Source organism: Curcuma longa, unplaced genomic scaffold (genome assembly GCF_044706935.1).
Source record: "Curcuma longa cultivar G26 ecotype Majalengka, Jawa Barat unplaced genomic scaffold, ITB_CL_G26_1.1 utg509_np1212_2302976_RagTag, whole genome shotgun sequence".
Classification (NCBI taxonomy): domain Eukaryota; kingdom Viridiplantae; phylum Streptophyta; class Magnoliopsida; order Zingiberales; family Zingiberaceae; genus Curcuma; species Curcuma longa.
In genome coordinates, this window is record NW_027435603.1 from 1072706 (window position 1) to 1087391 (window position 14686).

At 35.3% G+C, this 14686-nt stretch overlaps 2 protein-coding genes across 2 annotated transcripts; both read left to right on the forward strand.

Moving 5' to 3' along the window:
* The first annotated feature begins 82 nt into the window (after positions 1-82).
* Positions 83-8960, forward strand: LOC141820550 (uncharacterized). The gene is made up of 13 exons (XM_074707876.1): positions 83-371; positions 2300-2373; positions 3026-3109; positions 3222-3302; positions 5132-5212; positions 5305-5397; positions 6380-6559; positions 6666-6733; positions 6828-6879; positions 7072-7125; positions 7199-7288; positions 8117-8183; positions 8679-8960. The coding sequence occupies exons 1-13, from the start codon at positions 233-235 to the stop codon at positions 8768-8770; spliced, it is 1155 nt and encodes a 384-aa protein (XP_074563977.1). The 5' UTR covers positions 83-232; the 3' UTR covers positions 8771-8960.
* A 2967-nt stretch (positions 8961-11927) lies between these two features.
* Positions 11928-13061, forward strand: LOC141820676 (phytochrome A-associated F-box protein-like). Its single transcript, XM_074708037.1, has one exon. It carries the CDS (start codon positions 11959-11961, stop codon positions 12973-12975), a length of 1017 nt encoding a protein of 338 aa, XP_074564138.1. The 5' UTR covers positions 11928-11958; the 3' UTR covers positions 12976-13061.
* The last annotated feature ends 1625 nt before the right edge of the window (positions 13062-14686 follow it).

Genomic DNA, 14686 nt, shown 5'->3' on the forward strand with positions numbered 1-14686 from the left:
GGAGATAAATCGATGGAGATTATATATTTTCCTAATTTAGATTTAGCTACTTTTGTTCTTTATTTAATAGGGCGGCGGAGGAAATTGGACGATCTGTTCTCTTCGAGCGCATTTCGAGGGGCCTCCGTCGAGAACGCGGCGGAGGCGAGCGGCCTCGGCGGAGGTGGTCTGCCGACACAAGCCCTAGATTTCTTCCGACGAATTCGAGGTCGCGCGAAGGCGGGGCCGCGTCATGATGATTCTCAACAACCTCAAGAATCTCGACGCGTACCCCAAGATAAACGAGGATTTCCACTCCCGGACCTTGTCCGGAGGCGTCATCACCGTCGTCTCTTCCATCATCATATTCTTCTTGTTTATCTCCGAAACTAGTAAGTTCGCTTCCATCGCTTGCTGTGTGATCGATTTTTTTTTGTTTTCTTGATTCGGTTAAGTGGGCGATCCGATGTATCTCTTTCGGGAGATGTCCATTTTTTTTTGACTTCTTGACTTCTATTTTCGTCGATTCGTTCTTTTGTGACCTTATGATTTTCTATAAAGTGCTTACATGATTGCCTATGAGTGTTCACTTTTGTTCGTTTTATTTGATAAAATATGGCGCTTTCTTCTTTCTCTGGTGGAAATCCAGTTTAATTAGCGGTTTGCATTGGGTCTGTAGCTCGATCCATTTCGAAGGAACTTCCTGGCCTGTAGTTTTTTTTTATAAAAAAAAGAAGCAAATACGCATTTTCCTTTTCAAAATCCTTATATATGTAAATCTCTTGTAATTTCCATTAGAGGTCATTATATCATGGGATTATATGTTTGCGAATCTCAAGTAAATCTCGTTAAGAGGAAGGTTAATAATATCACATCATGGTTATTAGCGTTTGTACAAATTACATTCCTAAAATGTCCTTATTATAATTTTATCAATTTGACAGTAATTTAATTTTCTTTCTTTTTCTTTATCCTAGCTCTTATTTCCTTTTTATCCTCTTTTTTCACAGTCAATGTCACGCAAATATTTATACAAATTCGGTACATCAAAAATAAGTTTTGGCAAAGAAATATCATTGAATAATTAAATAATGATTCCTATGATATCATTACGCGAGAAACTTTCCATGGTATATTTGCAATATTTTAAATGTAAATAATACGTTGCTATATGCGCTAAATTAAAATTCTTATCTCATTTTTTTATAACCCTATACATCCACCATTCTCATCTTCGTTATACGAATTTTTGTATATGTTGCTTCCTAATTGTCCTACAATTTTCGATCCATAAAGTATGCGTACCATATTTTTTTAGACTAAGGACCAGCTGGTGTTCAAACGTGTCTTCTTGAATTTCTCTCCATTTCCAATATGAGCATTTCCCTTCGGCCTTTGATTGTTCTCGTATATGTTGACATGTTCCAGGTCTCTTCTCACACTTCCTAGTCGTTCAGTCATTTTTTCAAATCCTTGATATATCTTTGGTCAGTAGCACTGCATGCCTTCTTAGCCTATCAGCAAGATAAACTATGCAACTAATTTAGAAAACTACACATCAAAAGAATCAAAGTAAAGAGGCAAAGTAAAAAAAAAAAACTAGAACATTTACCAATTGAAGACATCAATTCTGATGAAGAGGCAAAGTAAAAGAGACAAGCTAAAACATTTCGCAAATGAAGACAACAATTCTGATGAGTCCTAGTCGCTTTGAGTGTTTGGCTCCCTTGATGATGACTCTTTTGAATTAGATTCATGGAGCTATAGATGATGATAACTTATGGAAGCTCGATAGAGTAACTCTTTAAATGAAGAAGATCACTCTCTGAAAAATATAGGAAGAATAACCTAGATAAAATTGATGTTCAATGAACAGCTCAAATCCATAAGGGTCATAGTGGTTTGAAGAATAGGTTCCATGAAAAAGAAGAATATCCCATATCGTTCTAAGAAAAAGAAAAGAAGAATATCCCATATCATTATAAGAAAAAGAAAAGAAGAATATCCCGTATGGATTAAGTCATTGGAGACAAGACTATTAGGAAAAAAATTTGTGCTAATTGAGCTATTAGATGCTGATGATTGCCTATAGGCTTGGTCCAACATTGGTAGGAATATTTTTTTTATTAATGGTTGTGATTATCTATTCTCTGTAGGTTCCTTTCATGTTTTGAATCTGTAGCTGTGGTTGTGAATGATGTTTCTTTTCTGTTTTTTTTTTTCAATTGTCTATTTAACTCATTGATTGAACACAATAAACATACAAATATGTATAGCTATGATGAGCCTGATTTTGGTTGTTTTCCCTTTTTTCTCTTAGGACTTTTCTTTTACTCAGCAACCGAGAGTAAGCTGATCGTAGATTCTTCAAGAGGAGAAAGGCTACAAATCAATGTATGTCTTCAGTCTGGATTTGACTTTGGTTCAAAGCAGTTGTTCCACATCAAGTACTAATGCAGCCTGCATCTTAAGCCTGTGATACTTGTATAAAACCTTTATCTTGATGACTTTTCTTAACTTTTTGATGGATAAATATCTAAAATCTAAAACTTGAGTGGTCAATTATATATCTGGATTATTTCTGGAAACAGTAGATTGAGTTGCAGCATCTACTTCTATTGTTATTCATGACAATCTTTTTATTCATATGATTGTTTCTTGAACTCACACACAAGTTTTAGGACATTTTAATTTGTTCCATAATATATTTGAAAAAAAAATACCAGGGGAAAATTTCATTTCACTACCAAAGATTTGCCTACTTCTAAGAATACCTGAAAGCATAAAGATCATCAAAATGCCCCCCTAGAGTTTGAAAACTCGCCTAACCCAACTACTAATACCATTAAGTTAATGGAAAAATGATGTGGCAAACACATGGCATCGTTTGATAGTTCAAAATTTGTCACATCATCTTCCATCTTAAAACTATATGGACATTTTGCAAAATCAGCTAAATTTTAGGGGTGCAATGTTTCCCCCCTACTTTTAGTAATATCAACTGCATTGCTCCCAAAAAAGAATAACCATGCTGTTTATCTTGCAGTTTGATGTTACTTTTCCATCTGTAGCCTGTTCACTTCTTAGTGTTGATACGGTCGACATAAGTGGGGAGCAGCACTATGACATTGTATGTTTCTACTTCCAACTGTAAAATTTTTGTTTGTACAGTTATTCCTGGCTGAATAGACATTTCATTTACAGCCTTAATATTTCATCATCTTAAACTGGTTCTCTTGCAGAGACATGATATAATAAAGAAACGGTTGGACCATCTAGGAAATGTTATCGAGTCAAAGCAGGGTGGTATTGGTGCTCCAAAGGTTTTTAACTTGTTCTGTATGAATCAAATATGAATGCCATATATATCCAGTCTATTGAACTTAGAAGTCTATAATGATTATTGCTTTTTTTCCAATAATAATTATCAAGAGCTATATGTCTTTCAGGTTTTTAGTTATTTAGTTCTTTTTTTAATTCATTGTCAAACTTCAAACTGTTTATTTTTTGAATAGAAAAATCAATAAGGATATTAGTCTGTCACATTTGGTCTTAAATTAGTAGAATACACTTCCAAGTTCAACATCAAGTTCACCTCAAATTTGTTTGTCATATTATTTGATTCTCTTGAATTAGCTCTACGAAATAGCCACTAGAATTTACTCTACATCTATATTCTTGTTGAGATGGTCAGGATCTTGATTCCTAATTCTCTTTTTGTATGTATATCTGTGTGTAAGCTATTTAATAAACTTCATTGATTGTATGGGATATTCTGTAGTTTAAAAGGGCATCTGAATTTATAAAGATATTTTACTCACACTAAACACTTGCACTGTATTTGGTTGAAATTGATCTGGAATAATAATGGAATGGGAATATGTATTTTGTGATTTGATTTAGTTGAATATAATCCGTGTTTCATTGTCATTGCTGTGTCTGGCTTGCAGGAGCTGTGTAAGTAACAGATAAAATATTCTCCCAAAGACTAAATTATCTCTCGAACAAAATTACTTTCTTATTTTTTTTTGGAAAATAACAAAACTGATTGGTCGCAATAACTAAATTTATGTCCACGGGAGGAATGATTCTGGTGGATTAAACAGTGATGATTATCCAATATAAATTTGAATTGGATCTAATCTTCAAAGCAAACATATAAATAGCTAAAATCTACAAGATTTATATGGAATAGTTATTATTTTGAATAAAAATTTTGTGGTGTCACAAGCTTAGCTATTTTACTGTCGTTTTTTAGATGCTGTGAATTTTCTATTAAGAACAAAAGCTCCATATCCCTGTGCATCATATTGATATATACTATAATTAACTTAATTGAAGGTTATGTTTTTGTTTGGCACCGTTGGTTGTCAGCAGAGTAATCCACTAGCACGGTACCTTCTTTGGTTTGGATTCTCTTTTAGATATGATGGTTTAAGTTTTTTACATTCAACCTGTTTAAAATAATGAGGTTTTGATTGGATAGGATGCCATATACTCCCTCATTTCCGGGGATGGAACTGTTTGTCAAACTTAAGCACATACTTCTTCTGATAAATGTGCAATTACTGACTGTAGATTATGCGACAATGATTATTTTTTCAGTCTAACACTTTAACATGCAACACTGTCTGGGAAGTATGCAACAATAATTATTTTCTCAATCTAATTCCATGTTGTAAAGATTCTACTCTTTTCCTCCAAAAGAATTTATTAATCAAAAGGAATTACAATCTAGGCCTTTTGCATCTTCAAGCCAAAATTTACTGTAAAGCAAAATAAAATCAGTATTTCACGCTATGAACATATTTTGCTTCCCAATTTGTATCTTCCTTAGGGATATCAAGCTTATGTTATAGTGCCTTTCTGTTGTTGCATCATCATGCATACTAGAAACACTGTCCGTTTTCTTTTATTCAGTTATGTTGTTTATGTACTTCTGTTTATTTTAGATCAAGTATTTTTCAATTCACTTATTGTTTATCTTATCCTCATTATCTTATCTTCAATTTTCTATCCATATCTCTCACTGTTCATGCTTTCATTCACAAAATATTTATATCCCCCTAAGTTCTGCATTGTACTTGTACACTTTTTTATTCTTAACCCAATTATCTGACTTATGACAAGCATGGTGCTCCGTTTTACACAGATTGAAAGGCCTTTACAAAAGCATGGAGGAAGGCTTGATCACAATGAAGCTTACTGTGGTACTTGTTATGGAGCAGAAGATGTATGTTGTCCTAGTCAAAATTCAATTTGTCTGAGAGTAATTAATTTGCTACTGTTGACAAATAGAGATTGAGCTTCCCTATCTTTGATCAGTCAGATGATCAGTGTTGTAATTCATGTGAAGAAGTTCAAGAAGCATACAGGAAGAAAGGATGGGCTCTAACAAATGTTGATCTCCTTGACCAGGTTTATATGATTTCAACATCCCTGTTAAATCTATTTCTTCTATGATATTTATTCAGAAGAACTCATTTTAAATTTTGGATTGAAAGTCTATGACCTTTAATCTTCAAGCTTGTCACCATTTGTGACTCTTAAAAAGTAGAATTGTTGTTTAGGAGAACAGACATAGTCCTTTTTGCTGGTTTAAAATGGACTGGAATTTATCACGGTTGATCTGACTGTATCAATGCTAGCCTAACTATGTACTTGAATAATGTTATCGAAGCAGTCAAATCCAATTTGGGGTAGCTTGATGTACATGAAGAAATAGAGAGGGGGTTAAAAAAAGTTAAGGAGAAGACACATTATCCCTTGTAGGACACGTGGTTCTTAATCATCAATTTTCTCATTTCTTCTTTTCAAGTAACTATGCTTGTATTTATTTCCACCTTGGATTATGATAGACTTGTGAGCACAAGTTTGTGGTTGTCCATGGGTGCCCTAGTGCAAAGCATGAATAGGGGAACGCTTGGAAGAATCGTTTGACAAAATAGATTCTTTCTAGTTTCTTCACCTATTCTGATATATGATAATTGTGAGGTCATTATGGTTCCTGGATTAACAAAGCAAAAGATAACAACCTAGCAAACACCATTTCAATATCTTCTCAATAACCATAAATGGATCATAACTACATAGCAAAAGATCAAGCCTAAAATATCCCAACAGATTAACTATGTGCTTGAATTATGTCAATTTATCATTCAAATTTTTGCATTCCATGTAAGCATCTTTTATATAAGATTTGAGTTGTGCATCCTCTTGTATGACTTATGTTGGTGACTTGGAAGCCAAGGTGAACCGTAACTGTGCTGGTATATGGTCCATAACATAGACAAAGATGAATGGAAATGACTAATCAAGAAAATCATCGTCATAGAATTTTTATCTCTGATTCCTCATATTCGCTTCATCTCTTGTGTTAACATTTTATAATATTATTCAGTGTTCAAGAGAAGGATTCTTCCGACAAATCAAAGATGAAAAGGGGGAAGGATGTAATATCCATGGGTTATTGGATGTCAGCAAGGTAGCTGGAAATTTTCACTTCTCTGTTGGAAAAAGCATCCATCAATCAGGCATCCACACACATGATTTCGTGGCTGTTCAAACAGAAAGCTACAATGTAAATAACTTGACATGCCTTGATTTGAGAGACTACAATAATTAATTTAAAATAATTTTTAGTCGTATTTTTTGGCTTACATTATTTACCTCACTTTAAATAATAGATAAGTCACAAGATAAACAAACTATCATTTGGAAAAGAATTCCCAGGTGTGGTGAACCCACTTGATGGGTAAGTTATTCTTTTTCATTCTTGAAATGAATTCATTGTTTGTAGGATCATAAGTGTGTGCATATTTGTAAGATCTGGTTTTGTTAAAATATAGAGCACAGTGGAATCAAGGAGGTTCATCTGGGATGTACCAGTATTTCATCAAGGCGAGTGGATTATGTACTGTTACACTATTTGAGGCACATTGCTCTTATGATTTGCTTAATTATCCTTGATTAGTAAATATTAATTGGCTAATCCTGATATATTTCCTCACATCAATATTAATACTGTTCTGAATTTTCGTTTTTCTATTTATAATAATGTGATTACATTACCATGGCTATGGAAAATTGCAGGTAGTTCCAACTATCTACCAAGACATGAGAGGACATAAAATCCAATCAAACCAGGTAAAGTTTGATTCCCATATTTTACTCTTATCTCTGATGTTTTCAGGAAAGCTTAATGTAATTTGTTTTGCAGTTCTCTGTAACTGACCACTTCAGAGATGGAAATGTACACCCAAATCACCTTCATGGGGTGTACTTCTTTTATGACTTCTCGCCGATTAAGGTGAGCACTGAGAAGTGGTTTGCCATTATGTTCCCTTGTGTAAGGCTGCCAACAAGATATAATAACGGTCATGTGCTTATATTGCATTATGTATGCATAATTAAGAAAATTCCTTCTAAATATACTCTACTAGTGTTCTCGCTGTAGCTAGCAGGATTTCTTGAAGTGTGTTTTTCTTCTTAATTTATTAGCAATTTTATGGTTTTCATATCGAAAAGAATCGGAGTTTTGTGAGAAATCTTTTCAGAATTTTATTTTATTAGCAATTTTATTGTTTGCATGTTGAAATGAATTGGGATGCATGATGGCATTTTCTACATTGTTTGCATTACTAATTACCTATCAAGTCTGAATTTTGTTTCGACTCCAAATGTATTATTAGTGACATGAAGCTTCCTTTATGAAAAGTAAAGTATATTGGCTGAAGCATAATTATGTATGAAATGTCTCCCATACAGACGGACTTTACTTAACAATCCTTTGTTGTGAGGGGATCTTTCACCATTGTGAAATGGGTTTCAACCCATCTTTTTGAGGCATTGGAAATTTTCAAGTGATTTTCATCCTCTGCTCATTCCTCGCAGCTGGTCTTCTTTGTTGTCCCACTGTCCGTTCCAATCATTTCATTCCTATGACATTTGTTATGAGTGACCCTACTTTGGTGTTATTTCCTTTTTCATAAATTAGTCTTGAAACTTGTAAATAATATTATGCACTCTCGAAGTCGCCATAAATTAAATATGACATTATGTGATGTCTAATTGGAATTTATTTGTATTCATACATATTTTCATTTCTCCTACTTGATTAATTGGAAATGCTTTGCAGGTGATTTTCACAGAGGAAAACCGTTCATTCTTGCACTACCTGACACAGCTATGTGCTATAGTTGGAGGTTTGTAAATTATTTCCGTTTATTACCTGTGAATTGATGCCTGAAAATAGGATAGTAACTTCATTTAGGCCATATTGAACTATTTTTAGAGGATAAAAAAAAAACAATCATATATTCGTTCACTGACTGCAAAAAAAAACTAGTATGAAGGATGAAGCGAGGCTATCATATGAAGCTCCACTGTTTAACCATCAGATCTGAGTCTTTTAATCTCGGTCATTCTCTTTTGGATGACTGAGATCTATTCTGTCCCTGAATGGATGGCTGAATGAGGGTTTACATTTTTTTTTTACATAAAGATCCACTTCATTTCGTCCCTTTGAGATGTTATATAGGTGATCTACCTGGATACATTGACAGCATGCAAATTATAAAAAACAAGATGCTTGTTGTCTTCATGCTTCAATTCTCATAATCTTTCCCCCTTCCCGCACAGGATTTCCTGACAAGTTTATTGAGAAATCATGTTTCTTATTGTGGACTATTAAATTTCAGGTGTCTTCACGGTGTCTGGAATTATCGATGCGTTTGTCTATCATGGAAACCGAACCATCAAGAAGAAAAGAGAGATTGGAAAATATAGGTGATTTAATGGGAACGTTTCTGAAGGGTTTCATGGTTTCTTGATTCTGATGGAATGGGCTAGAAAGTAAACAAGTGTTGTAACATCGTATTGTGTTTTTTTTTTCTTTTTCTTTTGTTTTTTCATGTCCAGTGCAAACGATGGTCTGATGCTAAGTTAAACTAAAATTAATGCAATGTTATATTATTTTCTTGTGATCTTTGCTTAATATACCTAATTAATTTACTTGTTGCCGATGGTCTTTTCATTTCTTCCTTACCCGATGTATATTACTATAGTAATAATTTTGCTATCCTCACGGTTAGTAGATTAATCAAGCAACGTATTATAGGATATTTTTTTCTGATCATAATCATAAATTTATCCACTTAAATTGTAATTATAACTTGATTATTTTAATTTTAACATTTATAATAATTTCATATGTACTATAAATTATTAAATTATTTTTCTTTTACGTCCACTTAAGTCTAGTAGTAAATTTTATGTAATTATAACTTGATTAATCTAATTTTTATTTTATTATTATGCTCGTACTCAGTCGAGTCAAACTGTGACCACCCGAGCGACTACAAATATTGGAAATAAATCAAACGGTCGGACGCTGGTCCACGCCAAGCGGAACCGCCTCTTCTATCGCCGAATTGTAGTTTCTTTTTTCCCTCTCCGTTTCTCTGTGATTTCTCTTGGCAAATTATTAAGTTTTGATGATTTCTTTCTTATTATTGGCTTCGCGATCTTCTTGATCACTGTTTGGTTAGTCATCTTGGACACCGAGAATTTGAGTTTGAATGTTCCTGACTTGTATATACTCTTGTTATTGAACTATAAAATGTTTATTATAGGAAGTGAGCCTGCATTATGCGTCTTGAATTATGTGTTTTGTTCAACTCTTAGGAAATCTTGGAAGATCTTTTAGGTATGAAAGCCAACATTACTCCATTAATGTCTAGTGATGCTCATGGATGTCTCTGCTCCATTTTGATCCATTTGGATCCTTTTGTCTGTCTGACTCAGTTTCACATGGAATGTAACCTGTATGATTGATCATTTGATTCCACTGTGCTGTATTCTCACTCTGATTCGGATGTGTACTGATGATTGTCTCCAGGGCACATGCACTACATGTGGCTTTTTAATATTGATTAATATATATATATATATATATATATATATATATATATATATATATATATATATATATATATGTTCCGTCAAGAACCTCTTCTAGGGCACACGACACTTCCTCAGGGGTACTGTGCGGGAAAACGGCTGAGACTGGCTGACGATCGCCGGAGGCCTGCAAACACAGACACCGTGAGATGGACGGCCGGCGGGACCGGCGACCACTCCGATGCTTAAGTCAGCGGTAGCAGAAGAGCAAACGAGAATGGAAGAAGTGAGGAACTGTGAGCGTACCTGGCCCCTTCACAAGGGCTCGCCTTATATAAGGGAGAGTCGGGCCGTACCACGGGCAAAGCAAGGTGGAACTGCTGCCTTGAAGGTACTCTCCGTACCTGAGAGGGGTGCTGTCTTTAATGAGGAAGTACACTGCTGACAGTGGAGTACGTCTAGACGGTGCGTGGCCATACCCAGCGACGTGTTTGTCAGATGGAGTGGTCAGTGACAGAAGGTACGATTCGGCCCCGACTCCTTGGGTCGAGTCGGGTGCTCTGCTCGGATCGGGTATGCTGCTCAGCCGGATTATCTGGGCGTCGGTGAGTCGGGTATGCCACCCACTCGGATTATCTGGGAGTCGGCCCGGTGAGATTATTTGTCTCCTCGGCGGGCCCACCGGGCCGTCGGGTTTATATATAATGGGCGTTAACCTGGATCCGGGCCCTATTGTTTTAAGTATCCCGGATTTGAACTCGGCCATTTTGAATTGATTAATTTTAAATAATGTTAATCTTATTTTGATTTTACAAAAGTTTTTTATTGACTATCAGAGCATATTTGAAAAACAGAGTTTTCCATTGACTATCCATATTTATCACAGCTTTCAATTATGTCATCAATAGATCATGCTATTATCCTATAAATGCATATAAAATAATATTTAAATTAGTTATATGTTTGAGAATAAGGTAGAAGATTATGATTACTCAAATTTAATTATATGATATGAAGTCAATTTATTTTTTATAAAACAGTTGTCAATCTTAAACTTTTTTCTCATAATAAATTTATTAAACTTTTTAAATTTTATAATAAATTTAAATATGGGTAAAAATGAAAAGGCCCTATCTAATCCTAATTCTTAGAATTATCAAAAGAGTATCTCTTTTATAAAAAAAATTAAAATAGTATATCAATCAAAAATATTTTTATTCGAGTGTTAATATTGTTATAGCAATTAAAAGTATAGTTGTTATCATATATTAAAATCAATTAATTTAATTAAAATCACTATTATTTTTTAATAAATTTTATTAATCATTTTAACTTGGTAAAGTCATTTCAAAATTATTGTAAACAAGTATTATTTTAATACTTTATATAATAATTTTGATTAAGTTGAACAGAATTATTTTAACACATTACAACATTTATACAATAATTGTTATACGTGTGATGGCTATGATATAAGTACTACACTAATACTAGAATAAAAATATTTTAAAATAAACAATTTATAGTATTTTTATTTTTTAAAAAATAATTAAGGATATTCTTTTTTTCCTAAAATAATTAAATCTATAATCAATTGCCTCAAAATCTTGTGCATATGTTGAATATTTTTTGGAATATTAGAAAATAATCTAATTAGAATAATTATTAGAAAATAATCTAATTATATCTGAAGAAGTAAATTAAAATATTATAATTGATCATTATGAAAAAGGTATTATCTTAATTTCATTAAAATTTGATTCTTATCTATTTTAATAAATTATTTTATAGTCATCAACCGGTTATGTTATTACACACTAATAGAAAAGAGATCCGCTACTTCACGGAAATTATAGTCCGACACATTTACGTCATTGTCAAAGCTTAAGACTTTTTATTTTATTTATTTATTTATATTATCATTATTATTGTTTTTCAATTTTATGTAAATTGAAATTTGGTAGTAGAGTAAAAAAGGTTTGGCTGTCTTTTTACTCATTATAAATGAAGGAGTCACCTCCATTCACATAGCAATCCCTAACTTCGATTTCAAGCGAAAAGTCCCAAAAATTGCCTCCGATGGTCTCGCGCTTTGCCTCCTCTTCTTCCTCCTCCGCCGCTACTGCTGCCACCGCCTCCGACGGCGCCTCCTACAGCGCCTCCTCTCCCTTTGCCTCCCTCTCCGACGACGTCATCCTCAACATCCTCGCCAAACTCGAATCCGATCCCCGCGACTGGGCCCGCCTCGGCTGCGTCTCCTCCCGCCTCTCCTCTCTCGTCCGCACCGTCTGCTGCCGCTCCAGCTGCTGCCGCTGCCTCCCACCAGATCTCCTTTCCTCCACCACCGACACGGCCGAAGCCTGGTCGTCCCTTCACAAGCTCTCCGTCTGCTGCCCCGGCCTCCACCACGCCGGCGTCCTCCTAGAGCACTCCGACTTCGGCCTCGAGCGCGACATCGGCCCCCATCTTTCTCCTCCCTCTTTCTCCTCCTTTTCTCCGTCCTCGTGTTCGAGCGATCAGCGAAATCCCCCGTCACAAGACCCCTCCGATGTTCCCGGCTGGTCCGTCTTCGATGACCTCTACTCTGACACCGTCTACGACAATTCAGAGGCTCAAGATGCCGCCTTTATGCCCTCCGGCGATAACGCCATCACAGTCGGTTCGATTGCCCCCGATAGGAGGATGAAACCGTGGGTGGGGCCGCTAAACTCCCATTTGGCTACTGGGCCTTGGACTCTAAGCCGTGAACAGGGCAACAAGCTGCTCGCCAGCCGCTATAGGGGCGATTGCCTTTATATATGCGACTGGCCTGGATGCATTCACGCGGAGGAGAAACGAAAGTACATGCTGTTCAGGGGGGCCTTCAAGAACTTCAAGCGGTCGAGGGTGTGGAAGATGATAAGTGACTCGAACAAGGGTAAGATTGGCTTGGCTTGTGCTTTCTGTGCTTGCAGGGAGACATGGGATCTTCACTCTGCATTTTGCTTGAGGAGGGTCTTTGGGTTTCATGACGATGGGGAGCCGGTGGTCAGGGCCTATGTTTGCGAGAATGGGCATGTCTCTGGGGCATGGACTGACAGACCGTTGTATGCTTAAAGATATGAATCTACCAGTGGTTATTGCTTGTTTTTATCAGTCAATTTGGTTTGTAATTGTTATTATCAACTTGGTCCAAGTGGATATCCTTTGAGCCATTGTAATTTCTATTGTTACTATTCTACCTAAGTAACATATTATTGATTCTCTCGGCTCTGTTAAGAATGCAGCCTGCTGCAGCACTAAGATCCATGAAGACCATAGCATATATATCTGCTACAGTGAATCAATTTAGTGTGTCCAGTTTCTGATTTTGCAGTTCTTATGGACCTGTTTAGCAAGGACTAATATGGGGTTAATTGACTCTGCTGCATCATCCTCTGCGGTATGAATTTGCTGTATTGCTGATACATGGTGCTCATATTTTACATCAATTACTGATTTCTTGCTTTACAATTGTTGGCAGCTTTTGAACCGTCTTTTTTTCATTGTTTGCAGGGTGAGATCATGCTATGGCTATTGATTGAACACTATGCTTGTTTAATTTTAAGTATGATAGAGTATGATAGGTATCGATATCCTTAGACCTTAGATACTGCCACTGTTGATCTGCTTGCTACTATTCAAAATTTAATATAGTGAGGAAGTATATTGCCGTAAAGCAAAGTTTATTGGAGTACTTGCTAATCCTTGAAATTTTGTTCATATATCTGAATTGAAATGTATCACTAAGTGGGACAAAGGCTTAGTTGTTGTTGTTATATCTGAGTTGAGGGTTCACTGGGTTGAATTTTTGGAATCTAATATGCATCTGTGCCTGTACTATCAATGGTTTTTAAACATCCCTTCTACTAGCAGACTTCCTTCTGATCCCAAAGAAACTCAATAATGCATCATTAATATATCAAATAAATACATAATATCGTATTAACCTAGCATTAATTTCATACTGCAGCCATCCTTTTACCATGTGAATTAAGTTCTTTTATCGAGTTGACTTCCTCCCTCTAGCTGTGAGTCTCACTATATTCTTCAGTAGCTGCAAATGGCCGAGACTGCTTTGAGTTCTCTTTAAAGAAAAAAGGGAATCTGATTATTGCCACTTCTCTTTAGGTTTTGCATGACCCTTATCAATTGAAGATTTAGTTGTATCTATGATAACTTAGCTCATAAATGAGTATTCAGCTATATCTTGATTTGCTACTTGATATGGACAGCTATATCTTAATTTGCTTATCATATTACTAGTATTCAGTGCTGCTATTCTAAAGTCCAACCACCTGTTTCTTCTGCAATGAAAAAGAAAATAAAGAATGCTAGTACAATGCACTTCAAATTATCTAATTAACAACATCATTTTCAGAATTGTTAAAAGTTTTGTATTACGTGAACAATTATGTCAATCAATTTTTGCCCCCTTACACTTTGGGCCTTAGATCCACAATTATAATACATTTATGTCTTTGTTTGCTCTTATCTGAGTTAGTTAATCTTATTTTCTTTTGCATGCAGTAAGTTCCAGAGCATACCTGATGAGCTTATTCTCCTAGTAGCTTTCAATCCCTACCTTCAGTTGGGAAAAATAAGAACTCTCTCTTAAGACTTGGGCAACTGTAATTTAGGGTCTTTTGCTAAATTTGGAACTAATCCCCTCCCAAATGGAAGAACCTGAGATGCTTCAATGTTTCTTTTCTCATGGAATAATTCTGAGTAGTTCAATTTAGTTTTCGCTGCGATCATCTTCTTTGCTCGAGTTTTGCCTTACAACCCT